The 27420-nt window shown below is 37.7% G+C and overlaps 4 protein-coding genes across 4 annotated transcripts; all 4 read left to right on the plus strand.

The window, feature by feature from the left end:
- On the plus strand, window positions 1-5634 carry LOC116179245. Its single transcript, XM_031498987.1, has 3 exons — window positions 1-294; window positions 4410-4637; window positions 5018-5634. The coding sequence occupies exons 1-3, from the start codon at window positions 231-233 to the stop codon at window positions 5218-5220; spliced, it is 495 nt and encodes a 164-aa protein (XP_031354847.1). The 5' UTR covers window positions 1-230; the 3' UTR covers window positions 5221-5634.
- Window positions 5635-5673: 39 nt separating this feature from the next.
- Window positions 5674-9677, plus strand: LOC116178264 (flocculation protein FLO11-like). The gene is made up of 4 exons (XM_031497719.1): window positions 5674-5874; window positions 8181-8348; window positions 8400-9346; window positions 9417-9677. Exons 1-4 carry the CDS (start codon window positions 5817-5819, stop codon window positions 9675-9677), a joined length of 1434 nt encoding a protein of 477 aa, XP_031353579.1. The 5' UTR covers window positions 5674-5816.
- A 1494-nt stretch (window positions 9678-11171) lies between these two features.
- LOC116179185 (flocculation protein FLO11-like) lies at window positions 11172-16958 on the plus strand. Its single transcript, XM_031498900.1, has 3 exons — window positions 11172-11278; window positions 15855-16019; window positions 16067-16958. Exons 1-3 carry the CDS (start codon window positions 11224-11226, stop codon window positions 16885-16887), a joined length of 1041 nt encoding a protein of 346 aa, XP_031354760.1. The 5' UTR covers window positions 11172-11223; the 3' UTR covers window positions 16888-16958.
- Window positions 16959-18684: 1726 nt separating this feature from the next.
- On the plus strand, window positions 18685-23667 carry LOC116178639. Its single transcript, XM_031498201.1, has 3 exons — window positions 18685-18754; window positions 18825-18968; window positions 23406-23667. Exons 1-3 carry the CDS (start codon window positions 18691-18693, stop codon window positions 23603-23605), a joined length of 408 nt encoding a protein of 135 aa, XP_031354061.1. The 5' UTR covers window positions 18685-18690; the 3' UTR covers window positions 23606-23667.
- Window positions 23668-27420: the final 3753 nt, after the last annotated feature.

The following is a 27420-nucleotide window of genomic DNA, read 5'->3' on the forward strand; positions in this document are numbered from 1 at the left end:
CAACAAAACGCGCGGCATTTTAATACGAAATAGATTTACTAAACGTAGCAAAGCTATAATATCCCACCCTTATTTTCAAAGCTCTAATAATAGCGGTTGGCGCCAGAAGGCTTGGCGACGTTTGAAAAACCACTCTCCGAGTTCGAGTTCCTCCGCTCAGTTCAACACTGGACTGAAGTCTTCCACGAGTGCTGGTTTTCCAAATTGTGTTCTTGGTGTTTTGTTGAACAATGAGGCGGGCCTGGAGTGTCGCGATCGCTTTGACCATTTCGTTTTTATGCAACATTCAAATTGGTAAGTGCGTCGTAGGGCTTCCGGAAAAATGCGTCATTGATTTCAGCTTATCAATTAACCTTGTATGTTTCGAATCAAGTTGAGTAAATTGATACAGTTTTATTAATTCTAGAAGGCGGTCGCGATTTGGGTGCGGATAATTCATTGGGGGTGTTAACCTTTCACTTTTGCGTGTTAACAATTCAGACACTTGTTGATTTGTGCCTTTAGGAAACGTTCCACTATTTATTGACGTTTTTTTACGATATCTAGACCGTGCGTAATTTGAATAGTACACCCTACACTGATGGGAAATAGCGAATAGCAGACGTTGAAAGCAGTAAAAGATCTAGAGGATATTGTGATCAGAGCCAACTGTGTATTTGGACATCGGAGGTGAGATAAGTTGGTTGAAACAATTAAAAAAAAGGGCTCAATTTCTTGTAAACTTTGAAAGGCACAAACTTTTACCAGATCTTCACGTTTTTACCCTCAAAAAGATAGAAGTGATCAGTGTATCTAGGAGACTCCATATCTTAGTGACCACTTTTCTGGTTGAAATGGTTCATAGAGCGCCGAAAATAACAAAGGCATCTTTGTTACGTTTATGCTGTAGAAAAGCTGTCATGTCAAAAGTGCATAGGGGTTTAAAGTAGCTCTAGGTGGCGACTATTTGTAGTGTTCTGGGCACGAAGGCTAATGTTTGCGTTACAAGCAATGTACCTTCGTAATAAACTGCAGTTTACCAAATAAAAGGTTGAGCGTTACATTTTATTATCTTTACATTACACCGTTTTTCTCTGTAACTTTATTCCCACCATAATTTGAGCCGTATGAGTTTTTTAGATACAGCAGAGGTGGATTAGTAAAAATTGGGGTCTATTTTTTACATGTGATTGATGTGATTTACATTTGTTAGCCCTTAAATAAAACCAATTGCCATAATTTTAGTATTTTTTAAACAAATAATTAAAACGTAGTCGATTTCATTAGATAAACGTAGCACGGACGGTTTAGTTTAACTGAGGGTGGCATTTTTAGATATTGCGAGCGAAATAAGTTCTACAACTATCTCTTAAATAAAGTCAAAACGCTCATTTTTGGAAATAATTTGTCTCCAGAACGAATAACTGGTAAATTACGGTTTTTCTCTGGGAATTTTGCAGTTTTCTTGAATTACTCTGAAGTTACTGAAAAATCTAGACAAACTAAGGTACGCTACATTCCACCCCGACTGTCTGCGATTTATATCCAGTGACTATTGCCGAGATGGATATATCATGGCACTGCAATGTTTCCGGAAAACTCTAAAAAGCTTTGAAGAAATTTATTCATATACTTATACATACTACAATCAAATTTCCAACTGACAAAAATTGTAATGCTAAATATACTGCTGTGCGGTCAAATTGAAATTTAGAATTTTTATGATCTCTCCTCGTACACCCACGGAATTCGCTACAAAGCAAAATTCTCGATTGACTTCCGAAAATTCCAAAGAATCAATTACAAAAATTGCACTCTTGAGACAAATCTTGGACACAAATAGAGATAATCTGAACATGAGAAGTGTCTAATCGAAAAAGTACGAATCGTTTTGGATTCTACGCACCAAAATTAATAACAAAAAGTGTTTTCCCGAGAAATTTTGGTGCAATCGATTTTTGGTAAAAAAAGGAAGGTTATAACACCGTCTTTTTTGCCCCGAAAAAAAAATTGTCTCAAAACGACCGGGGAAGAACATTTTCTTATAGAATGTGGCCTGTAGAATCCATAATTTCATAATTTTGGATTCTACGCACCAAAATTAATAAGAAAAAGTGTTTTCCCCAGGAATTTTGGTGCAGTAGATTTTTGGTAAAAAAGGAAGGTTATACACTGTCTTTTTTGCCCCGAAAAAAAAATTGTCTCAAAACGACCGGGGAAGAACATTTTCTTATAGAATGTGACCTGTAGAATCCATAATTTCAAACAGTTCCAAGATTGGGCTACTAGTTCAAAAGTTACAGCCCTTTGAATTTTCTTTCGAAATTGGTTTCTCATAACTTTTGATTGGGAAGTCTAATCGAAAAAGTACGAATCGTTTTAGATTCTACGCACCAAAATTAATCAGAAAAAGTGTTTTCCTGAGAAATTTTGGTGCAGTCGATTTTTGGTAAAAAAGGAAGCTTATACAGTGCCTTTTTTTTGCTCCGAAAAAAAAAATTGTCTCAGATCGACCGGGAAAAAACATTTTCTTATAGAATGTGGCCTGTAGAACTCTATCTGGGTCGTACAATGGATACAAATAAACGCACAATGAATTTCCTGACTATGACAAAAGAATTTATTTCGAAACTCATATGCAATAAATCTTCATGAAAAACGTGAATAAGAGGCTTGCTCAACATATTCATCACCAAATCAAGAAGACCTCTACGACGAAAGATGTGAGCGGCAAACGGGCAGTGGTTCGAAAATGAACGCGAGGAAAAAACATACAGGGATTTTAATCCAAAATAACCTTTGGGAACACTTTGAGGAACTAAAAAGCGTAAACTATAGAATCCAAAAATGGTTGAACTTCACAAGCCTTTAGAATAAAAGCGAATTTCAAGGTATTACAAAACAGCAAGTAAAAGACCGAGACCCGTATGTTTGGATCCTTTCGAAGTAGGTGCCCCGTGTCAGCGACATAATTAATTGATTTAGATATCCAAAAGGTATGCTAAAACCTAAGCCAATGGTACTGTGAGTCGATTCCAAGATAAATTATGTGAGAGCGAAGTAATAAATTATTAATTTTCTTGTCTTGACTATTTTTAAACAGATATAAATAAATTCGTGTAATCTTTCATCTAAAGCTATATATATTACGGTATGATATATAGCTTATTGAATGCGGTGTTATCAGCGATCCATAGACAATGAGATTTACACGTAATCTTTAGCGATGATATACAATCAGCTTAAAAAAAATTCGAAACAAACTGCAGCCTGATGACCAAACACTCCATATACTTACCTCCAATAAACCATAGGCAAAACAGTGGATAAATTCGTTAAACAGATTAGTTAAAACTTATTCTTAAACATACTGGGCCGATCCGGTGATTTTAATAATAAAAAAATCATAAATGGTATTAAATTAGGAACTAATGGAGAAAAAATCGTCCATATTTCACAAAATTAAGATTTATTCCTCGCGTAGGTATTACAATAGTTGTAAGTTTTTTGTCACCTATTAAACAGCTACTTATTGCTTTTTGACGTTTTGTTAATTTAAAGGTATTTAAATATGAAATGCAATACATTAGCCAGCCAAGCGTATGGCAAGGTTTTTATAATTTTACCGCATTAGAAAAATAAGCTTTCTAATGACGTGTCACATGATATATGTCGCCATTAAAGAAAATCAAGATGGATGTTTCAGTCAAAAATAATGTGTCAAAAAAATTTGTTTAACGTCAAAATATGTGAAATAATTTCTAATGGAAGCATTCTAATTTTCATGTCTATATTTCAAACGGTTCGAACTATAATATACCGTGTTAGTGTAAAATCTGGAACTTTTAGTAAACCTTTTTGGAAAAAATCCCCGAACACGTCAATTTTTATCTTAAATGAGACATATTTTACTGTAGTTGTCACTTAAAGATCGTCTTTTATTTTTGAGATATAACGTAAGCGATAATTATAATTAATCATTAAAGTTTTAAAACTTTAAATTATCTCGAATATTTTAAACTACAGTATCTGTTAGAATTTCATGGTCTTTCCAAATTCACCATAAAAAATAGGGTTTCTATTAAAAAAATTATTGTTAATGTTATATCTCAAAAACAAAAGACGATCCTTAAGTGACAACTACTGTATAATATGTCTCATTGAAGATAAGAATTGACTTGATCGAGGATTTTTTTTCAAAAATGTTTACTAGAAGATTCATTGCGCTAGTCCTGGACTTTATATACCCGCACTCTATATCTAATATATACATATTTTCAACACAATGACTTATGGAATAAGTTCAATGGCTCTAATTGCAATAGTGAAGCCCAGCCCTAGTTACCTCATCTGACAAAAAATTCATGCGATAAAATGTGCACTTTCTGAAATGTAGTTAATTCCTAATCTAATGACGCTAATTTTAACAGGAGAATGCAATCCAAGATGTTACATCTGCGATTCGGTGTCAAACGCAAACTGCATGCATCCGAGGGAACACAAAATGAACACAAACGCCTGTAATCCTATAAACGTGGACGAAATGAAGGTGGCAATCGACAAGCACGAAATCACCCAGCTCGCCAAATATTTCGATGTCGAAATAGATAAGGGAGACCTTGGCGTTCCGTTAAGCTGCATGAAAACAGTGATTAAAGGTAAGTTAATTTTGATGCAGCAACATGGGGAGTGTAATTTTGGTCCATGGCACTCTGTAGAAGGATTTGGGGTGATCTCATCGATTCATGTGTTTTAAAAAGGGAGATGTGCCACAAAAACAACAACATCGATAGTACTTATGTTGGATGAAGTAGGTCATCCAGATACCTAATTGATAAGAGGGTACTATTGAAATTCTACTTTCATCGTACTCAGTGGCGTCGCCAGTGGGTGCACAATTGCCGTGGGAATTTCTTACTTAACCAGCGTCTGTACTGGACTACTACTTAAGAAAACTCGGAGGTACCCGGTAGTGGTTGCTTGAAATCTAGCACTTAGTAAGACATCTATCGTAGTCTAACAGTGTCTTTCATTTCAGTTCACGACAAAGAGATGACATTTAGAGGATGTCAGCTGGCACCCAAGGACAACATCGACCTCTGCAAGAAGCTAATCGACGAAAGAGAAGACATAGTGAAACACTGCAGCTTTTGTAACGAAAACGGATGCAATGCCGCATCGCTCAAGTCAATATCCGTCGCTATGAGTTTGCTAGTTTTGCCATTGCTAATATTAATTTAATCTGTTGTTACCATTTATGACCATTCTATCATCATAATCTATTCTAAAATCACACATTTTACGATGCGCTTTGTCAGTGTAAAGAAAATGATTTTACAAAATATGACTGGGCGGACATATTGCTGAATGCGCTTCATGTGCAAAAGGTACCAACGAAGTTATGTATCGTAGGGCCTTAGAGGAACAATCACAATCACGTAAATTTATTACTTTTATAGAAGTAGTTATAAATGCATAACGAAACTATTAGCCATGATTGCCTAATGGAAAGTTCTCAAAGGTGCCACCTGCACCTCAACTAGGACTTACCATACTATACATTTCTGTGTGTAAGTAATTCCATTGTAATTCTAATTGAAGTTAGTTGGTAAATAAATTTTATTGTACTACTATTTTCACTCCAAAAACAGTTTACAATTTTTGTAATACTTTGTCGAACCCTCTACCATTAACTGCACGTTACTATTTACGTGTATTATCCGCTATCAGACTTCAATTTGGAGAACTTGTTCAGCTAATCGTTATCATTTATAAGATAATCTTGCAGAAAGTCTAATTCTAGTAGCTTTACACCTGCGGAACGATTAGTAGACAAAATGATTTTAAAACAGTATGTTGTGGCATTGATGCTATTGGGGTTCGTAGTAAAAGCGAGTAAGTACCGGCATTGTTTCACATTATCATCCCTATTGCGAATCTGGGGAACAGTGTGCTTGTTTTGCATTTAAAACGACCCCGCGTGCGTGAATAGTCGTGTACTGTTACCAGGAACCAATACTGTGACCTCTTACCTACCAGGTCACCTTATTTAACCAATTTTTTCGTACTCACTTGTTGCGTTAAAATCCTAATATTGTGATCCCAATAATAATTCCATACATTGCAGTATGCACACTTCGGCCAAAAAACAAGTGTGAAGTGTGCGACCTCTGTAATTGAATCATAAAGTGTCACCAGCTATAAAACTTTAATATCCTTACAACTAAAATGTAACAGTGCGATACATACATCCCACAAATTCTGTGATGCATACAGAACTCCACTTGCAGGACGGTATTATTTATAATAAATATAATTAAGTTCAACAGAGTATTTATTAAAAAATAACTTAACGTTTTTACTAAATGAATTGAATTACCTTATCTAAAACAATCTTTAATTGATCTGTACTCTGAATTGTTTGACTATTATCGACTGCATATAAATGATTCTTCAATTATATTTGGACAGTCATGCTCATGCGAACGATCCATGTAATTACGTAGATTAGGTAGTAGTGATAACGGAACTCCACTACCCTTAGAATAAAGTGTCACCGTTTTGTGGAGGTGATTGCTTATTCTTAAGTTCTAGACCACAATTTTTAATTCTATGTCTAAATACAAACAATACGATACAAATAACAATAAGTAAATAAAAGTTGCGAAGATCTGAACTGTCTTCTTCCTTCAGTTTGTGTGGGTTTTCTAAATGATTTAATTCGAGCGTTACGGTTTTACTAACATGGAATATGGTTGAACGTAGTATCTAAGGTGCTGGAAAGTGTTTGGAATGTCTGATCTTCGAATCATTAGTTTCTTATTTTCCGCAGTTAAAATAGAGGTGTTAAATACATATGTAAGCGTTGTCGATTAAGTCATTACAGATTTTTCTTGGAGTCGTCATGTAATTACACACACCTAGAAGTTAACTCATACACTCACTCACAACAGGTTTATTTACACATATTGCTATACTGTTTACTGTTTTACAGTTTTCATCCGTCCATAGCTTTTCTAGTCTGCCTTCTAGATTAGTACCTGGTTGTGAGGACTGGATTAGGGATAAGTTCCTGTTAGTTGGTAACGTGTAGGTTTAAAGTGCAGTTTACTTTATGTGGTTTTGCTTACAATTTCTCGTATGATTTTTCGTACGATCATTCATTCGATTTTCGTTAGGGGTTGTTTTGGTCGTTTTCTGTTTACATTATACGATATAGGCTACCAACAATTACGAATAAGTATGATCGGACCCTAAAACTTGACCGTAAAATCACATAACGTAAACTGCCGCTTTGCAGTCGTATTCAAGCGATGACACAATGATAGCTAAATCTGTATATGTGAACCGTAAAAATGGAACTAGTTGTGACAGCTTAACGGATTAGGGAAGGAGGGGGGGGCGACCTCACAAGCACATCGTCGCGCTATGTAGGTTCACAAAAAGTGTCTTTGCTACTAAGTCAAAAAAAATGTTGACTTTAAAAATTTGTTTACATATAACTTGTCTGTCTAAAACAACTAACCTAAAAAACTAAAAAAAATTCAGGGGTGGACGCCCCCCCTCCACTATCAGACCCACCGGTGCCCGCCCCTATCGACGTAACTCTGTTAATCTATCACTGGGTTTCCCTAATAAGAGGAAAACCAAACATGTTCAACTAAACCTTTGATACTAAGAGCAACGTATCACACTAGGAGATGATATATTGATAATTGTCTAGTACCGCTGCAAAGCCAGGATAACGTAAGTATATTTCTGTGAAAGATGCCCCATCTGACCGATTTCTTCATAAAAAATTTACAAGATACTTCTCACACTATCCTCAAATGCGTTAGTAAGGGAAAGAATCAGAAGCACAAGTCTAAATAAACTCATAAAGAGCGTTTAAAGCAGCGGCAGGGCACCACCATTTTACCCCACGGGGTCATTGGATTTGACCCATTTTCAATAGGCTTATTACTTGTGGCATGTAGGTCAACTGTGCAAAGTTTGAACCAAATCGGTCCAAGCGTTTGACAGTTATCGTGTTCACGGACAGACGGACAGACGAACACCATCGACTCCCCTATAAAGCTTGCATCCCTATTCTCTGCCGCTTAATAAATACAGCACAGACTTTATACACATTAGAATGTAAATGATGACCACTTCCATGAAGCAAGTCATCACCGCATATCCTTATAACAACATTTTTCCAGATAGGCGATTCTACTGCCATCAGTGTCGAGCAAATGCATGCAAAGAGGAAGTATTGTCACTACAAGAATGTAGTTTACAAAACAACAAGCTGCCATACAATTTCAAAGTAGAGATAAAGAGCAATGACAAAATCATCCCGCTCTGTGCTCACATAGTGTATCAAACAGGTAACATGAACCCACAACAGATCTTCAATAGGTAACCAGTTACTCTTCCAGAAAAGCTAAGAATCCCCGTAAAACAATGTCTTTTAGTACCATCCACCATGCAAGTATGCCAGCAAATAAATCAAACCATGCGATCAGACGTGAGACTAGACGAATGCACCTTGAAAAAGCCAGATAGATATTTAGCGATCATAGGTGCAGCGAAAGAACCTCAAAGCAGTTTTACCACAATGTTAAACGCAAGCACTACCCATCCAAGAGCTCCTAACCCAATCACCGACACATCTAAATCTGGAAGCACCGCTGCAATAATGGATAATACTATCATATCAAGCGCTACTAATCCACCCCCGGACAATATTATACCAGAAAGTGGAACTGGAACAACGGATAGCGCAACTACTATTGTTGCCAGCGCTACTAATCCACCCACGGGCAAAACTACAACACCAAGCACTACTGTTTCAAACATGGAGGCTACCGAAAGCAGCACTACTGTAGTTTCGAGCCCAACTTCTGACACACCAAGCACTACTGTTGGAACCACGGAGGCTACGGAAAGCAGCACTACTGCAGTTTCGAGCCCAACTTCTGAGACACCAAGCACTACTGTTGCAACCGCGGAGGCTACGGGAAGCAGCACTACTGTAGTTTCGAGCCCAACTTCTGACACACCAAGCACCACTATTGCAACCACGGAGGCTACGGAAAGCAGCACTACTGTAGTTTCGAGCCCAACTTCTGACACACCAAGCACTACTGTTGCAACCACGGAGGCTACCGAAAGCAGCACTACTGTCGTTTCGAGCCCAACTTCTGACACACCAAGCACTACTGTTGCAACCACGGAGGCTACGGAAAGCAGCACTACTGTAGTTTCGAGCCCAACTTCTGACACACCAAGCACTACTGTTGCAACCACGGAGGCTACCGAAAGCAGCACTACTGTCGTTTCGAGCCCAACTTCTGACACAGCAAGCACTACTGTTGCAACCACGGACCGGAAAGCAGCACTACTGTAGTTTCGAGCCCAACTTCTGACACACCAAGCACTACTGTTGCAACCAGGACGCTACCGAAAGCAGCACTACTGTAGTTTCGGACCCAACTTCTGAGACACCAAGCACTACTGTTGCAACCACGGAGGCTACCGAAAGCAGCACTACTGTAGTTTCGAGCCCAACTTCTGACACACCAAGCACTACTGTTGCAACCACGGACGCTACCGAAAGCAGCACTACTGTAGTTTCGAACCCAACTTCTGAGACACCAAGCACTACTGTTGCAACCACGGACGCTACCGAAAGCAGCACTACTGCACTACTGTAGTTTCGAGCCCAACTTCTGACACACCAAGCACTACTGTTGCAACCACGGAGGCTACCGAAAGCAGCACTACTGTCGTTTCGAGCCCAACTTCTGACACACCAAGCAGTTCTATTTCAACTATTGACACACCGGGTAGTACCAACCCAACAACAGATTCACCCACATCGGAACGTGAGAGTACAACGATTGCTACATCAACTAGTACCCCTATGATACCTATTTCAACAACGGTTGTGTCTGATACCACCTTTGAATGTAAGTTGCGTTAACCCCTGAATGATAATACATGTATTACTTCCATAGCTTCAACGACGGAGAGCAAAAACTTTACAACGTCTGCTGATGGTTTAGTGGTCACCTTACCCACCCAGGGCAGTTCAGGAAGGTTTATATCTAGTTTTACTGTTTTCTCGCTATTAGTTATTCAAATTGCCTGGTGGTTATCGGCTATGTAGTTAAATAATGTGATAAAACCAATCATTTTTTACTTATGGTCCCTTCCTGTACTTTTCCAACGTGTCGAGCTTCAACGTCAAGTGCTCTTTATATTGTAATTCTTGTGTCATAACATAAACTGGCTCATATAAAGCGATCATCCCTTAAGGTCTGGGAAACGAAGTAGGTCACTTTCATAATGTTTTCACTCAATATATGAACGCGTAGGGCCACATTTGATGGCACCCTGCGTCAACACAAACGCTCACAAGAAAGTCATCACTGCCCACAGCATAATGCAGTACTATAACCTTTACCAGAGCTTTAATGAGAACGGGCGGAATACTATTCCACAAGCGCCAATCACGGGGTGGCGGTACCGACACAGAAATATTTGCCCTTCACATTCGTTAATGTTGTTGCGTCTCATTTTAAGGAATGAATCTTTCAATTCAGAAGGGTTTAAATATCCCGTGAACCAATGCAGAAATTGGCGCCTACTAGTTGAGGGTGCTTTTGTGCTATGTACCATTCAACTCACGTGCTGGTGCATAGGCACTAGTAGGCAGGCTACAACACTGGGTTATTTCGTTGCAAGCACTGCGATGGGGCAATAAGGCTACAGGAGGACAAAGTTCTCGCCCCGGAGCAGTGCAGGGTATACAAGCTACCTGCTTCAAGGGAAACAACTTCTTTAGTCGATAAGTGGAGGCCCTTCTGCTGCTACAGACTTTATTCTGTCATGCTTAGCTGAGAATGAGGAAAGTGGGAAATTTGTCCGTATCTTATCATCCAATGTTTAATTGTTCACTTTCAAGATTTTTTTATGTGGATCACAGCCCTTCAGCCGTCTATTCCAAGCATGGAAAAATGTTATCCCTAACCAACGAATACTTCCCTAATCAAGCAATTTGAGGCAAAGAAAGCACGCACAAGTACTCGTAGAAAGGCAATTACGAAGGTAATTGCACTTGAGGGTATTAGACGTGTACGTAAGCGAAATCAATATCTATCCCTTATAAAATAAAAAGACAATCATCGATTTATTCAGTTAGGTTACAACCCTCCCCTTGTATGCACATTACAAGGAAGCTCCGAAGCTAAGTAAATCATGCGGCTAAAAATTATAGTTACTTTGTTGTCCATAAGCGGAGGAATAATCTGTGGTAGGTAACTGAAAATGGTACGCACTTATTAATTTCCAGTTCATTGTTTATGCACATTGATTTTAGTGTTTGTTTCGTTGGTTTAACTTTCGCATTAGAGTTGACTTCGTAATCGCTTTTTAATGTCTAATGTTTTGGAAGAACGTGCTTCGACATTTTACAGTGTCTGGTGGAGCTTTTCCCTTTATTTGCAAAAATTTGTCTTATATAGGTTTATGTAACAAGTAAATTTTTAATTTAATTTTTTTTCTACAACTTGTGCTAGTATATTTCACGAATAGAAACACTGCAAAGTCGCGCCCTTTTAAGTTATATGATAAATGCGATATTCAATACTTCAAATACTTTTTGAAGAAATGACGAATTGCGGCGAAACAACTCATTTTAGATTTCATGTGTAAAACATAAAGTCACACTAAAATTGACCAAGGAATTTAAATATGCAATAATATACAGGGGATTGTATTTAAAAAACTGCAACCTTGATATAAATCACTCTGTATAACAATTCCAATTTCGTTGAAAATGTTTTGAGGTTGTAGTCTTAAGATTCCTTCAACACTCCGACAATGGATTTTAAATAAACCCATAAATCTTCCACCCAGGCACTGTTGACCCACTCCAAATATACACATTATTTTGCGTTTCCTCCAACATCCTGTCCTCTTCCATTTCTCTTTCTAATCTTGCATTCAGTACCATTGCGTAGATTCTATACGCTGCCGTCATTATCGAAATTCCCTTATAATTTTCCATATGATTCTTGTCACATCTTTTGTAAATCGGCACTATATTACCCCTTGCTTCCATTCTTGCGGTAGTCCTTTTCCTTTTCATGCGCGTTTATAGGCTTCCTCAACTTCTCTTTAATAAGCAGAAGTGAAAATCCATGCTTCATTTCTTATGTCGTCCCTCCCTGTCGCCTTCCCTTGTTTCAGTCTCTTTAGTTGATGCCCTCTTGATATTTTGTCTCCTTCCTCCGTACCGTTTTTGTGTGTCAAATTTCGAGAAACTACTAAAGCCACTTCTCCAAACCTGGTGTGCTGATGAGCCTGGCATCCTTCGCCACACTTCTTACCTTTCTCCAGCTTTTGGGGATATACCCTAAAGCCAGGGAGACTGGTGTGCTGATGAGCCTGGCATCCTTCGCCACACTTCTTACCTTTCTCCAGCTTTTGGGGATATACCCTAAAGCCAGGGAGACTCCCTTCTCTTCTGCAGAAGAGCCGGTCCAGTCGATCGGGCTTACCCGCTTGCTAGGACCGAAGTTACGTAGTCTCCAGAGCCTGTGAGTTTTTAGCGCGGCTATGCCAATTTTGTATGGACTACAAATACGCCCATTTTTTTCAAATCATATTGTGATAACATTTGGCCTCGTTGTTGACCATAAGATCATGTACTGTATAGTCATGGTGAGAGGAACTACGATTTGTGTTGCTTGTAGTAACGGTTTCAATATTTTGCGAACGAGTCCCGAACTGTTTTCATCCCCCACATTCTAACTGCATTGAATTAAATAGGCGTAAAGCAAATGAACACGATGGGTGTACCTTTTCACAATTCCACTACCCTATTTTCCAAACGAATCGTTCATCATAATGACTTTCCCACGTTAACCATTCAGTAGTTACTAGAAGCTGACCCAAGTTGCACAATGTTCCAATATCGTCCCGAGATTCCCATGTGGTCTTTTCCCGAGAGTATCTTTCTCCATTTACCTGACAAACAGTTCATAATTGACGTGCTGAAGTTTTGCAATAGTTCAATGCAAAAATTTGTTGTGCCCAAATTTGAAAAGTGGCACATCCCGAAATTGTCGCCGAGAAAAAAGTAGGCTGATTAATTTGACCTACATCCACCTACGTGTATGAAAATCAATGGTGGCACACAAAGTTATTTCCCTTGATAATGACGAAGGTAATTTAAGTACATCGTTTACCTCATTCAATATTAAAACCGTTTGATATGGAAACTTTAGCTAACAACGGAGTGGAATCGATCGGGACGACTGGCATTCAATTGTACCTACGGATGAGCAAAATTTGTTTAAAGAGTTTTGGGAGTATTGATTCCAATGCCAAGGGCTACTCAATTACTGATTTCATTATTTATTTGGTTCCCATACTTATTGCTTAGAGTATTGACTATCAATTAACTTTAAACTTTTATAAGTCACGATCGTGACGACCATGAAAATCTTTGTGCAATAAATAGAATCTGTGATTTCCACCTTAAGAGTCCGACCTTTGGATTATATTATGGAACCCAATAATTACCAACCCTAGATTGATTTTCTTGTTAATATTGAAGTATACTGTTATCGCCCGCTGTTTTTCCACCTGTACCCTAAAGCTTCTCCGCAAAAAAGTCCAAAACCCACAATTTATAACGGAGCAGATGATTTAAAATTACGAGCAATCATTTCTAAAATATTTTTGATGCTAGTGAGAACCCTAAACACCCCCTTGAGACTCCTAAAAACTTTTAGATTCAAGCGTAAAGACTCATGGAGGAATTTTTGGAAGATCATGGACTTGACTGCGATCACTTAAGTGTTCTGAAGACCCGGCCCTTAAAGCTCTAATCTGTAAAACTTTATAATTTTATATAGACCTTTGGAATCCTTTGGATTCGATGAAAATCCTTAAAAGTTTTAAAAATGTGTTAAAGAAAAACTTACTGTATGTAAATATCTTTTTGTATGTAAGGATTTGTTGATATTCTTGTTTATTAAAATAGTGTTTAAGCATTGCAATGTTATAGCGGGTGGTTTTGAAGGGTTGAAAAGTTATAAAATGAAATTGGTAATATTATTAGCAATAACATTTCGCAATTAAAACGCTGTGATAAATTATTAATTTTTTGCGAGTTTATACCTTATTTTGATTGAACCACAATAGGGGTTGATTTTTAAAGGTTGAAATATTCTGAAATCTAACAATTATGACTCAACTCATCTGAACGTTAAGCTTTAATAAGTTTTATAGCTTTCATCAGAGGGGTAGTTTTCCACCATAAGGAATGAAGAGCGCCCATAATGTGGATTTTGAAGTGGAGGGTAAATTGAACCTAATTTTTATGCCAATCGATACATTTTGAAAAACTTGCTAAGTTTTGTACTATTTTAATCTTCATTTCTTGGACTAAAAGGCCTATAAATTCGGTAGGAAGATAACTAGATATTGAAGACTGCTTGCAACTATTTAAACGCTCTAAAAAATCTTCTAAAGGTTCACAAAAATGTTAAAGGAAAGTTTTTGTGAATCTTTAAAAGGCTTTGAGAGCGTTTAAATAGTTGAAAGACTTCTTAAAGGCTTGAAATATCTTTAAATAAAGAGCGATTCAAATATTCAACGTCATAGTTGGCGGTGATGAGGTGTTTATCGTGAACGAACCTCAATACACTTGTCAGACGGACCTGTAAATTTGATTTCGAGTTTATAAAAGTCTTCAATAATTCGAAGTGCTCCCAAAGGCATCTAAGAACGTATACAACTTGCACTTGCACTTGCTTTATAGATAAAAGCTTTAAGGGCTTTTATAAGTCCATAAAGGGTTAAAGGCTTAAAGACTTCGGAAGCTCTTCGAATGATTGCGGACTTTTATATACCTACTCTTAAATGCATTTAGAATCCTTAAAGAGCTCTAAGGGTTTTTCAAAATTTGAATGTTAAATACCTTTTAAAAATTCAAGAACCATCAAAAGCTTCTCAAATCCGCGCGTTAGCGGTTCTAAAGGAGAATATGAGGCGAAGAGACTACTTAAAGCTTTTAGAGAAAAATATTGGGTACTCTTAGAAGACCAATAAAGACTCCTACAGAATTCTTACAAGATCTCAACTTTCTATGAAACTCTTTAAAGTCCTTTAAAGCTCTATGGTAAGATCAAGTTTAGATTGAACTTCAAACGAATTCCAAAGGAAGTTATGGAAGAAATGTGAAGACCAACCAGTAGGGAAATAACAACCTTTGTCATGACTATCTTCCACCCCCTTGGTTTTCTTGCACCCATCAGGATGAAAAGATCGCAGATGATAGATTGGGATGACGAAGTACAGAAAGCAGTTATGCCATATTGGAAGAAATGGATCCAGGATTTAGAACAAGTCTCAACACTGAAGATCGAATATACAACCCCAATTCAGCTCCACATTTTCAACGACGTGGGCTCAGAACCTTTCGTAGCTCACCTTCCTCAGAGTTCATACTATAGAAAATTAAGGCTACGTTAGTTGTTGGAAAATCTTATGTTGCCCTATTGAAAAGATTCACGACAATTCCAAAAGCCGAACTTCAAGGTGCTCTGATCGGTGCCAGATGAGCTCAAATCATTGTTTCGACGTTTCAAGGATGAATTGAAATCTAGAACGTTATTATTGTGGATATGGAACACGTACAAACAGTTCAAGATGTAAGTCGCCAACAGAATTTGAGAAATGTTCCACCTATAAATTTCACATTCATTTTAATGCCCACGAGTCACGACAATAAGAATTTCAAGTTCTTTAGTGCAGTAAACAATGAACATGACTGATCAATGATATATTATATAATATAATTATATACATTGTTTTAGCTCAAGCTCTTCAGTGCCAATACTGCAGAGGAAACGCCTGCAATCAAAATGACGTACCAAGGCTGGATTGTGATGACCAAGTTAGCACCTTACCATACAATTTCCATGTTAACTCAAATTTTGAAAATCCAATAAAAGCTTGCCTCGAGTTAGAATACACGAAAGGTAGGGTGCTCAAAGTTAAGACAATGAGTTGATCGCACCTGTTTCAGGACTCCGAAGGATACCCATCAGGCAATGCTTACTGCTCTCTGCCGAGAACAACGTGTGCAATGAAATTCAGTTTTCCTTGCCCTCGTCAGTGAGGTTGGAAAAATGCAACGTAAGGCACAAACGTGACGCTGAAGAGGAAACCACCCACGTTCTGGGGACTACTACAACGGAAACGGTTTTGGAAGATGGAAGCACTGTTGCATCTACAACCACGGCACCCTCGACAGCGGACGCAGCTACCTCTACCTCACTGACGTCCACCTCACCTGTAATTGCCCCCGATGAATCCCCGGAAGCAAGAACCGTAACTCAGTTTACCGAAGTTGCAACACTGTCTAACGAAATTCCTAAAGCGATCGAACCCGTTACTGAAATGACCACGGTAATAAACCCGTCCACAGCAGGAGCACCAATTGAGTCATCAATTGCACCTGCGAAAGAGACCACTGTAGTGGAAGTTCCAAAAGCAGCCGCATCAATTGAACCACCTGTTACGCAAGACACCAAAGTAGTAGAAATTCCCAAAGCAGTCGCAACAATTGAACCGTCAATTGCACTTGTTACGACAGAGACCAAAATATCAACATCAATTGCACCTGTAACAGAAAAGACCACAATAGCAGAAGCCCCGAAAACGGCCGCGTTAATTGCTAGCTCATCCACGACCACCGTTAGGGCACAAACCACAACATCTCCATCGCACGTAGCTGTTAAACATGGAATTACCACTTCGACTATGATGACAACAACACCTGGGGGAAGCTCAAGGATATATCTCTCACTTGCCACACTTTTTACAATCGTTATTTATGTGCTATGAAGCTAAGTTGTACAAAACTGTTACAAGCACCGAATTGCACAGAAGTTTAGTACCCATTCAGAAATTATGTTGCGTCCTACATACTGTGATTTACTTATTCTATGTAAATGTTGTAAATATAAAAAGTACTATAGTCGTTGGATATGATCGGCACGATCCAACCAATTTCGTTACAAAAACGGTTAAACGTACTGAATTTGTGTGAATGAGAATTTCGACAAAAATTCTGACAGCGCCAATCGATAGCGCTGGTCGAGACCTTTCCAACGAGGGGTCGGAAGGCATATCTACGTCGCACCGTTCTCGAGAAATCCCGGTTTGAAGTTTCGACCAAAAATTCTGACAAACCTTAATATCTCGAGAACGGTGCGTCGTAGACACGCCTTCCGACCACTCGTTGGAAAGGTCTCGACCAGCGCTATCGATTTCGACAAAAAATTCAAAGGGCTGTAACTTTTGATCTAGTTGCTCGATCTTGGAACTGTTTGAAATTATGGATTCTACAGGCCACATTCTATAAGAAAATATCCGGTCGATCTGAGAAAATTTTTTTTTCGGGTCAAAAAGGAGGGCAGTTATAACCTTCCTTTTTTACCAAAAATCGACTGCGCCAAAATTTCTCGGGAAAAAACTTTTTCTTATTGATTTTGGTGCGTAGAATCCAAAACGATTCGTACTTTTTCGATTAGATGTCTCAATCAAAAGTTATGGGCAAAAAACCAATTTCGACAAAAAATTCAAAGGGCTGTATTCTACGACGATAGCGCTGGTCGAGACCTTTCCAACGAGGAGTCGGAAGGTTTTCGAGATATTAAGGTTTGTCAGAATTTTTGGTCGAAACTACAAACCGTAATATCTCGAGAACGGTGCGACGTAGGGCTGTAACTTTTGATCTAGTTGCTCGATCTTGGAACTGTTTGAAATTATGGATGATTCTACAGGCCACATTCTATAAGAAAATATTTTTTTCCGTTCGATCTGAGACAATTTTTTTTTCGAGCCAAAAAAGAAAGGCAGTTATTACCTTCCTTTTTTACCAAAAATCGACTGCACCAAAATTTCTCGGGAAAAAACTTTTTCTTATTAATTTTGGTGCGTAGAATCCAAAACGATTCGCACTTTTTCGATTAGACGTCTCAATTTAGTTCTATATGGTTCCAGTTTATCAAAATTTGATTTTCTTTGGCGATTTTGTCTTAAATTTCTCTTCTGTTATATCTAGGTAGATTCCATAATAATGTCCCATCGTACTAATCCTTTGTGATTCTTTGTGGTGGCGAAGGCGATAGTTATAGATTAGAAGTACCTAAACCATGCTGGTTATGAAATACCACTTATGATTTACGCAAAATAATTAACCATGATATCTGAACTTAACTTCAAATGAAATAAATGCACGATTTGGAAAAATTGCACTATAGAATTCTGCGCGAGACAAGGAGGGGCGACAATTTAGTTTGAATGTGGAGCAACTCGCACAAAAAAGGAAAAATTAATCCCAAAATTTATGATGGCTTGATCATGTTTCGGCGTTTCCTTGCCAAATCTGGATGGAGTAACGATTAATACGATTAAAACTAAATTTTTATAATAGCTTCATCTACGTAATCGCAGTATTCAAATTACCAATCTTAAAAAAGTTATTCTCGCGATGTTTTGTTACAGATAATTACACAATAAAATTATCGAACGGGTGGCATACAGACACATAAAGAGCAAAAACCGTATCATTTTCAGAAAAAATTAATTGGAACGGGCGGATATAAATAGAAGACCCCACTCGTTCTTTCCCAGTTCCCAACTATGTGCACATATTATTGGCGGTTATTAATTTTCGGAGTGTTTGTTGTTAATTTCTTTGGCAAAGGTAAACAACTTTAAAGTGATTTGAATTTTTATTACCGATAAATTGAGTTATAATGAGTAAATTTGTGTAGGCTGCTCTTTGGAATGCTTTGATTGCAAGTCGGATCCAAAGGGCCACTGTGGGGACCCTTTCAATTCATCATCGGTGAAGGCTGTGTCATGCGTTCCGTCAAGTTACGTGTGCTTGAAACAGAAACAGATTTTTAAGAGAAATGGTAGGCAATTTGTATTATAAGTGCTAATTATTAAGATTTCCAATCTAAAAGTCTTTAGGAAGCTTTACTTGTTTAAGAGTTTTTAAGAGAGTGGCGTGTAAGAGACCTCTATGAGTCTGTAAGGTCATTAAACGTATTTAATAAGTCATTGTGCGTCTCAAAGAACTTTGGTAGCTTTCTAGAGATCCAAAACTCGCCAGAAATTTATAAACGCTTTACAGTATTTACCTAGAAGGCTAGTATTACATTTAAGTTTTATGATCTGCACCTTTAGAAGGTTTTATACCTTTTAGGACTTTTAAGAGCTCTGTAGAGTTTGAATAGCCTTCTAGATTGTCTTAGAATCCATTACTGCTATATTAGTCTGTCAGAAATTGACTTTTAACGGTTTTTATGAGTCTCTAAGGACCTCTAGTATTTTTTACCAGTTGAGGTCACGAGTTGCCTACAGTCTCGAAGTTTTCAAAATCTACCAGAACCCCTTAAACGTTTTTGAGCCTTTACAACAACAAAAACAAAAGCCTTGTTTTGTGTAATATAGTTTTTAAAAGTAGGCCGTTTGAAATTTATGGGCCTCTTTAAGAAAAAGCCTTTGAGTGTTTACACTAAATTTTCATTTTAGTGCCTCAAAATCTTTGTTAGCCACTTTGGGACTTTAGAGTCATCAAGGAGGCTGTAAAACTGTCTTAAAACTTTTAGAAAAGTTCCCAGAGCTTTCGAAATACATTAGCGTCTTTACGAGGCCTTTGGTGGTCAATGGCTTTTAAGTTGGGTTTGTATGCGTCTTATGAGAATGAATACTTAAAAGTCTCTTAGGCCCTTTAGTAGTTTTTAAGAGCTTTTAAATATCGCCTACATCTCTGGTTCTCATCACCTCCTTCCTTGTCTTGCTATGTGGAAATTAAGAAATACATGTAGAATTGCATGTACGTATTTGATCGTTAAAAGCAACTTGAGCAATACTCAATAATTTTTTTTTCACTATCGTATAACATTCCTTACCGAATGGTGTATAAATAAATAACAATGCTAACATGTTCCCAAAAGGATTTATGGGGGAGCTCCTCATTTAAATACAACAATTTAAATGGTGTCTAGCACGCATTTGAGTTATCTTAAATCCCAGCAGAGTAATTGTAAGTTGCCGGACAACACGCGACCGGTATCGAAATTTTTAATTTTTTTAATTACAAATTACACATACTATAAAAAAGTCAACTTATTTTATCAACCCTCAGAATCTTTCCCTTAGAAACTACTTTACTGAATGCAAAAGCTATCAAGTGAAGGTTAATGATGAAATGGGGTGAAGTAAATCTATTTATTTGAATAATTTGAAGTATCTTCATGTTTAACGACACTTTATTATTAGTTTTGTAAATTTAATTACGTCGTTTAATCACATACAAGAATTAACAATAGATTTTAAAAAACTTTTGAAATGGATTAATTTAGAGCAGTAATTAAAATTTATCACTCACAGTTTATACCATATCAAGAACGCATCGATGCAGGAACTGAACTGAATCATACTTCGATTTGCTTACAGCGGGTCCCGTGATTTGAATGTTCTTGAACAAACACCTCATACTTCTTGGAAAGATTACGTCACATCCTCCTTCGTGCTTCATCGCGGATGCCTAATGTTTCATGGCGCCTCGATGTCTATGGAAACTTCTAGAATATTCTCTACATTTTTTGTTAAACTATGTAATGGAACCGAATTATCCCGCTAAAATTCTATTTAAATATTCCCGAATCCGAGCCTGGCGCGATGAAAAAGGTCAAGATTGCGCTTTTTTTCGTTTTCGTGGAACACATGTTTTTTTCTTCTCTGCTCTACATTGAAATGGGCCATAATTTACAATAAAAGTGTCAAATATTACGCTATGCGAGCTATGCGAGAAAACTTAATGATCCATATCGACCCGTCTCGAGGCACGTTCGATATTAAGAATTGTTTTCGTCTAGGATTTGCCTGCAAAGGGGAAATTTAGGCAGAAGTGTGTGTGCTTTTGTTGTGAACAGAAGTAAATCTTTACGTTGCGAATAGTGAGTGCAGCTTCGACAATTACAAAGGTGATGTACTCGTTTTATTTATCTCTACGTCTATTGCATCCCTCTAATAACGCTATGACCGTGTTAAATTATTTGCCAATTTAATTTTATCCTCGTACAGCATTGATTTGTGCCATTTATAACACATTCCAGATACCAATTGCAGTTTTAATTGTACTGGGCCTACTGGGTAATTTCTGACCGATTTACGTGTTTTGATTTATATTTAGATACTGTATGTTCCCTTAGGGGCGGTCTCCAATACAAGTATGCAGAACTACATTTTTAATGTATAATTGAATTTATTGCAGCACATTTCGTTTTTGTTTACCTGAATATGTTATTGTGTATTTACAGGGTGCCTTCATCTGGGGGCGAGTGACGTACGTTAGGTGGTTGATTGTTACATATTGCACTTGGCATTGTGAATTAATTACTTGATACCAATGTTTGCCACGACATGTTCCTTTGTATTGTTGTAATGTGATTGTACTAAAATTTATGCTCCTACTATTTATTTGAACCGGGTGATTATGATTATTAATATTTGGCGGGGTGACTTGCTTCGAATATTTACTGTGCTATATTTGATATTGATATTTGATACCGATATTTAATATCTCGATTTGACGTAGCAGAGGCTGGCTAAAGTTCAGAACTGACATACGCAGAGATATATATTTTGTGTACTGTTTTTTGTTGTGTCTTTGAAAAGAGCCATCTTGCCGATATTGCTAATCAATTCGTTTAGTCGATCCCTGTCATGTAGTGACCGAATATTGGTTTTGTGTCAGTCTTTGTTATGCCAGTGCAAATATGTTGACTTTCGACGCCTACATAAATTGTGTATATTTTGTTTATAATTTGGTATGCGTGCGAGTTTGCCGTTGGTTACTCTGTTATTTTTGTTATGTCATGATTTGTCTTTTGATCGGTTATTGTCAGTACTCATGGTAGAGAGCCTGGAGTTCAGTAATTTATAACCCGGCATTTTAAGACTAGTGGGTTGGACTGGCCCTAGAGATGTGTGAATGAATGAGTTGGGGTCCCGCTTAGTCGTACATGAGGGCGCTGGCTAGGCCCGGCCTCACTTGCGCAGGGATTCGCTAAAAGCGTGTGGCGTGTTCTCGTTGTGACCTTTTGTTTTGTTAACAATTTGGGGTATCCTTCCTATGTGAAAGGCTCTTCTGAGAGGCCAACTCCTAGCGATTTCATACAATGTTGACATGTCATGACCAGAGCAACTAAAGACTACTCGGTGTGGGATTTGGACTGGCCATCCAATATCCAAACCTATTATATGAATTTATTGTAATGTTTTAATGATTGTTTTTTTGTTATGTGTGTGTAATATTTATTCTTTAGGAATTCCAGTGGAGCCTGGGATTCGACAAGGTATTGCTGTACTTGACAACATGCATTCATGCCATTACAGATAACTAATTTTGCTCTAAAGTTCAATATTAATTTGTTAGCTGGGTTTTTTCTTGGTCAGTTCTTTTTTTCCCAGCCTATTTTTATATTTGTACTCGGTGAACTACCATTTTCTAAATTTAATCTTGCAATGAGAATTATTTGGATTAAATCTCCGTTTTTAAAGCGTGTACTTGTTTTATTTGTAATCCTTACTTGATCCTCACTCCGACAAGCAGCACATATCTTGTAGCGACTCTTAAAAACACAACGTAGGAAGTGGTCCTATTATTTGGTTATTCAGGTTAAGTAGCTTTGTCTAGACGATCACATGCCATGGGGTTCAGTTAGTTTGGGAGGGAAAGTTTTGAATTTAAATCTTGAGTTGCGCAGTCTCTCGGGACTGGCCTGGGTACACCACAACTACATTTAAAAGAACATACAATTTTTGGTAAAGTCCGTATAATTGAACAGTAGAACATATTTAATGTTCTACTATTCAATTATTACACCTTTACTGCTGTGGAATTGTGGTACTTTTTTTGTTACAACTCTTCTTTTGCGAAACAACTAGTCTGTCCGTAGTTTTGCAATAGATTTAATCATTTCACTTTCACTGAAGATTCGATAAGTTCAGCTTTATTCTAGTAACTATACCTTAACTATAACAAGGGCGCTATCAGTCCTACATGCTCCCCATCTTCATGAACTAGAACTGTACAGGTCTGAAAAACCTGACTGTTACACATGAAATCAAAACTTTCTTCTTCAAAAGAAAGTAAGTGTATGCACTAACCTGGTGTGCTGTACAGTTGGATAAACGATGAACAACTTGAAGTGTTCCCTAAAAAACGATACTTGAAACTGTAATAGATCCAGGAACTTTTGGGGCTGACAGGTTTCTAAACTATGTCAGACTACCCCAAATTCAATGCCTTCAGTTAATACCTTCCATTTTTGTTTCAGGACGAGAAATAATGGAAGTGACTAGGTCCTGCGCTCCAGACTCATATTGTCGTCTAATGATCTTCGAGCACTGCTCCCTGTGCCAGACCGACAGATGCAATCCAGCCAACGTTTCGCTACCGTCCTCGCCAGTCAATACAATTATTGCTATGTGTTTGCTAATAAAATATTTCTCCGCAAGTGGCACATTCATTACGTGAATTTCTCAAATTTTGTTAACATCCTTTGTCATTGAACAATAAATTCTATTGATTACGCTTGACATTGTACTACCCAAAATGTAATTTACAAGCAACTAGCGACAATTAATTCATTTAGATGGTATAAAATTGCAAATTAAGTTAGTAAACTCCTTGAGCGGAGCGTGGCAGTTAATCGTAAATGTTTGTAGTAGGTACGTAGTTTTTTGCTCAGAGCAATAATAACATTTAAATTATATAATACGCTCCTTAATTATACCGAATCTATTATTTGGTGCAGGGTTGACCTTCGACGCGATACAGTGTCATTCATGTCCTACAACAAAGTTAGTTCCATTGTAAAAAAATGGTTAGCGTGCACTGTATGTGGTTGATATGTCTAATTTACTTAGGGCAGACGGTGGACGAGGGTGAGTTACTTGGGCAATTCAATCGCGACCATCACACCAAGGTTAATACTATTTTATTGCAGGAGAATCCATTCTGTGTTACGTATGTGATTCGATGAATAATCCATTGTGTAACGACCCATTTAATATGAGTGCAATTGCAGTTAGTAATTGCACCAATGAAAATTTCGCCTGTCTGAAAAGGGAGAAGTACGACAAAGGTTTGTATTTTCCACACAATTACGTTAGGTGTTGTTGAGACTCCACGGTTCATTAAATTGGTGACGCAGTTTGTTATTGTGATAGCTACCTATGAATATTTCAAATTCTTTCTATCGGCGGCAACGGTCATGGTCAAAGTGTTACAAGAGCTGCATTGGATTTTTGAGAGCAGGAAAATAATTTCGGATATCACTGGCATGGTCCTCCCGCAGTAATTATCTTCTTCAAGGACCTTGAGTACAATTCCAGCGACAAGAACCTAGGCCACACTTAATCAAAGGACAATTTCATTACTATTGTTCACAAGGCTACTATGATGTTACTTCAATAATCAAAGGAAAGAGAATCGCTATTTTCGGTTGAAGATTATCTTTCTGTATACCCCACTGATTTTTCAAGAGAGAGTTTTTCTTCAAAGAATAAAATAAGTAGGTATGTCTCGACATCCCCACACTCATTTTCTATCAAGTTTAACTGAGTCGGCCCAAATCTATATCCTTGCAACCATCAACAGTCCTTGTCTCCACTTCATCCAATTATAGCTGCAATAGGTATGACGCGTCGTATTCTATGAACCAAGTCCCCACACCAACGTTTTAAGTGCATTTTTGAAACAAAATACGCTATTATATTCGTTATGGCTGGCTGTCTGGCTGTCCGACTCAGATCACAGCAATTATAATAGTATAATAGCTAGAGACCCTCTCTCTACTTCTTCACCGCCACACAATTCAATTTGTTAATATAGCAAACAAAAAGCTTGCAGAGAATTCTCAAATCATATGGAGTCACATCCGCTTTTAAGTGATGAATCCTTTATCGACTTGTTGGCGTCCTGATGTCGCTCTAGAAAATTCGCAACAGTGTTTGACACAACCGGACAACTATTTTCTTTAAACACTTGTAAGTAAGCAATAATTGTGTCTCAAGTTGACCCCCCATTTCTCCACTTCCGCTGCTATCACAATTAAAGATAAGTTTCTTGCGACAACCGTACCGCCACTTTCTATGAAACGTAACCATTTCGAGCGTACACATCTTTTCTCGCCCCTAAAGTCTCTTCCTCCACCCGTTCTGCCCCTGCCACCAAAATTAGTTTTGTTGCAACAGCTCTATAGCCATTATCTATGAACGCTTTTTGATCACTCAATAATTTTTTCACTCCTCTTACAGTACTGTCGTCTATTCCGTCCGCCACCAAACTCCAGAATTAGTTTTTTGAGACAACTCAATAGTAATTTTCTATTAGGAACGCTATTGGGTAGTTTCTTTCAACCTTTAAGGCTCCTTCCTATAAACTTCTCCATTCCTCCACTTCTTGCCGCCACAAAATCCAAAAATAAGTTTATTGGGACGACTCAAACACTATTTTCGATTAGGTTTAACGCTTCAGAGGAATTGTTTCTACCCTTAACGTCCCTTTTTATGAAATTTAATTCTTTTTTACTTTTTACTCTTTAAAATATTTTCTTCAATCTTCCCCCCATGACAGCCAAGAAGAAGTAATAACTCAATAGCCATTTTCCATGTGGCTTAATTCCTCTAAGCATGGAACAATTTTTTCGTCAATTAAACTCCCTTCCTCCACTTGTGCCGTCACCAAACCCAAGAATAAGTTTTTGCGACAACTCATTATAGTCAATTTTTGATTAAGTTTATTAAAGACATTGAGCAATTTCTTCCATATCCAAGACATGCAGCAATTTATTTACCTTTTAAAGTCAAATTCTCTGGTGCTCAATTCCTTTGATCTGGGAAATCTTCTTCTTCAAGTATTTATTGAATCTCTTCGAGCTTTTTTGGAGTATCGTTACTTTATATCTGCTTCCAATCTTCAAATCTTAGGATCCTTGAGTGTTCGAAATCTTCTGCGAGCCCATTATAAGCCTTCTTCCACTCTTCAATGTCCTTCTCTCGATCTTAATACCTTCAAACCTTGTTCAAATATACTATAGTCACGAGGGCTTTATCAAATCGCGCACCGATTTTTTATCGTCATTTATAGTCCACTTTCTCCACTTCTCCCGCCATTAATATTAAGAATAAATTTACCATTATTTAGTGATTTTCTATCAAGTTAAACTCTTACATTTTTATCTTCCTCTAATTGTTAAGCCATCACATCCCAGAACAAGCTTGTTTCGACAACTCTGTAGTCTATTTTCTATGAACTTCAGCGCCTATGACCACGCAACCATTTTTTTCACCCCTTAAAATCCTATTCTTTACTTCTTCTGCTACTACATTCAAGAATGCGCTTGTTGCGACAACCCTATAATCATTTTTAATTAAGTTTAAAACTGTTGAGCATATTCTTCCACTTCTCTCTCTACCACAACTACGAATAAGCTGGCGAACTGGCGGCTACTTCATCTTTTTTTACGTTTCGTTAGAATTAAGGCCCACGACATGCGGCTCGACATATTTTAATGTCATCAATTTTAGGTTACTTCCAAGCGGGAACCCTACAGCTATTTTCTATAAAGTGTAATTCTTCTAGAGGTGGACCAATTTTTACCACCTTTTAAATTCTCCTAGTGTGAAAAACAGAATCAATATTCATTGTGCTACAAAGCTTTAAGATATTCGTATACTGAAGGGTATTAAAAAAAAACTGTGATGTAAGTGCAAAGGCTCTAAACCTCTTAGAGAAGAATGTAGAACCGGGGGGTCTGGGGGGTATTTAGTATCCTCCACCCTCCTCGCAGGAAAAGATAGAATCAATCTTAATTGCCCTTCACAGGCAGACTGACAAAGCGCGGACAATCTTTTGGAAAATGCAATAATTGTCTAAAGGACCTTCAGAAATGTGAGGTTTATTCCATTATATGAAAGTAAACGAACCTTTATTTTCTTTTCCTTTATTTATGGCTCTATGTAGACAACACACCTTACAGTATTATTGACAATTGTTCTTTTTCAGGCATAAATAGCACTTCTCTGCACCGTGGCTGCATCCAAAAGCACTTTTGCGAAGTTTTAGCGAAAGCATCGGAGTTCTGCTACACGTGCACATCAGACTACTGCAACAGTTCCTTCAGGACTATAGCCCTATGTCCTCTCTATTTATTTGTAATTATTGTAAGCCTACTATTTAAATAAAATTCGCCCATCTACTACGGCTCAAGCGAACTAGACGTCGTCGATCGCCACCTTACAGATTTCTGTACCAAATAAATAAATAAATAACAAAATTAGCGCCTA

Source organism: Photinus pyralis, unplaced genomic scaffold (genome assembly GCF_008802855.1).
Source record: "Photinus pyralis isolate 1611_PpyrPB1 unplaced genomic scaffold, Ppyr1.3 Ppyr1.4_LG8, whole genome shotgun sequence".
Lineage (NCBI taxonomy): Eukaryota > Metazoa > Arthropoda > Insecta > Coleoptera > Lampyridae > Photinus > Photinus pyralis.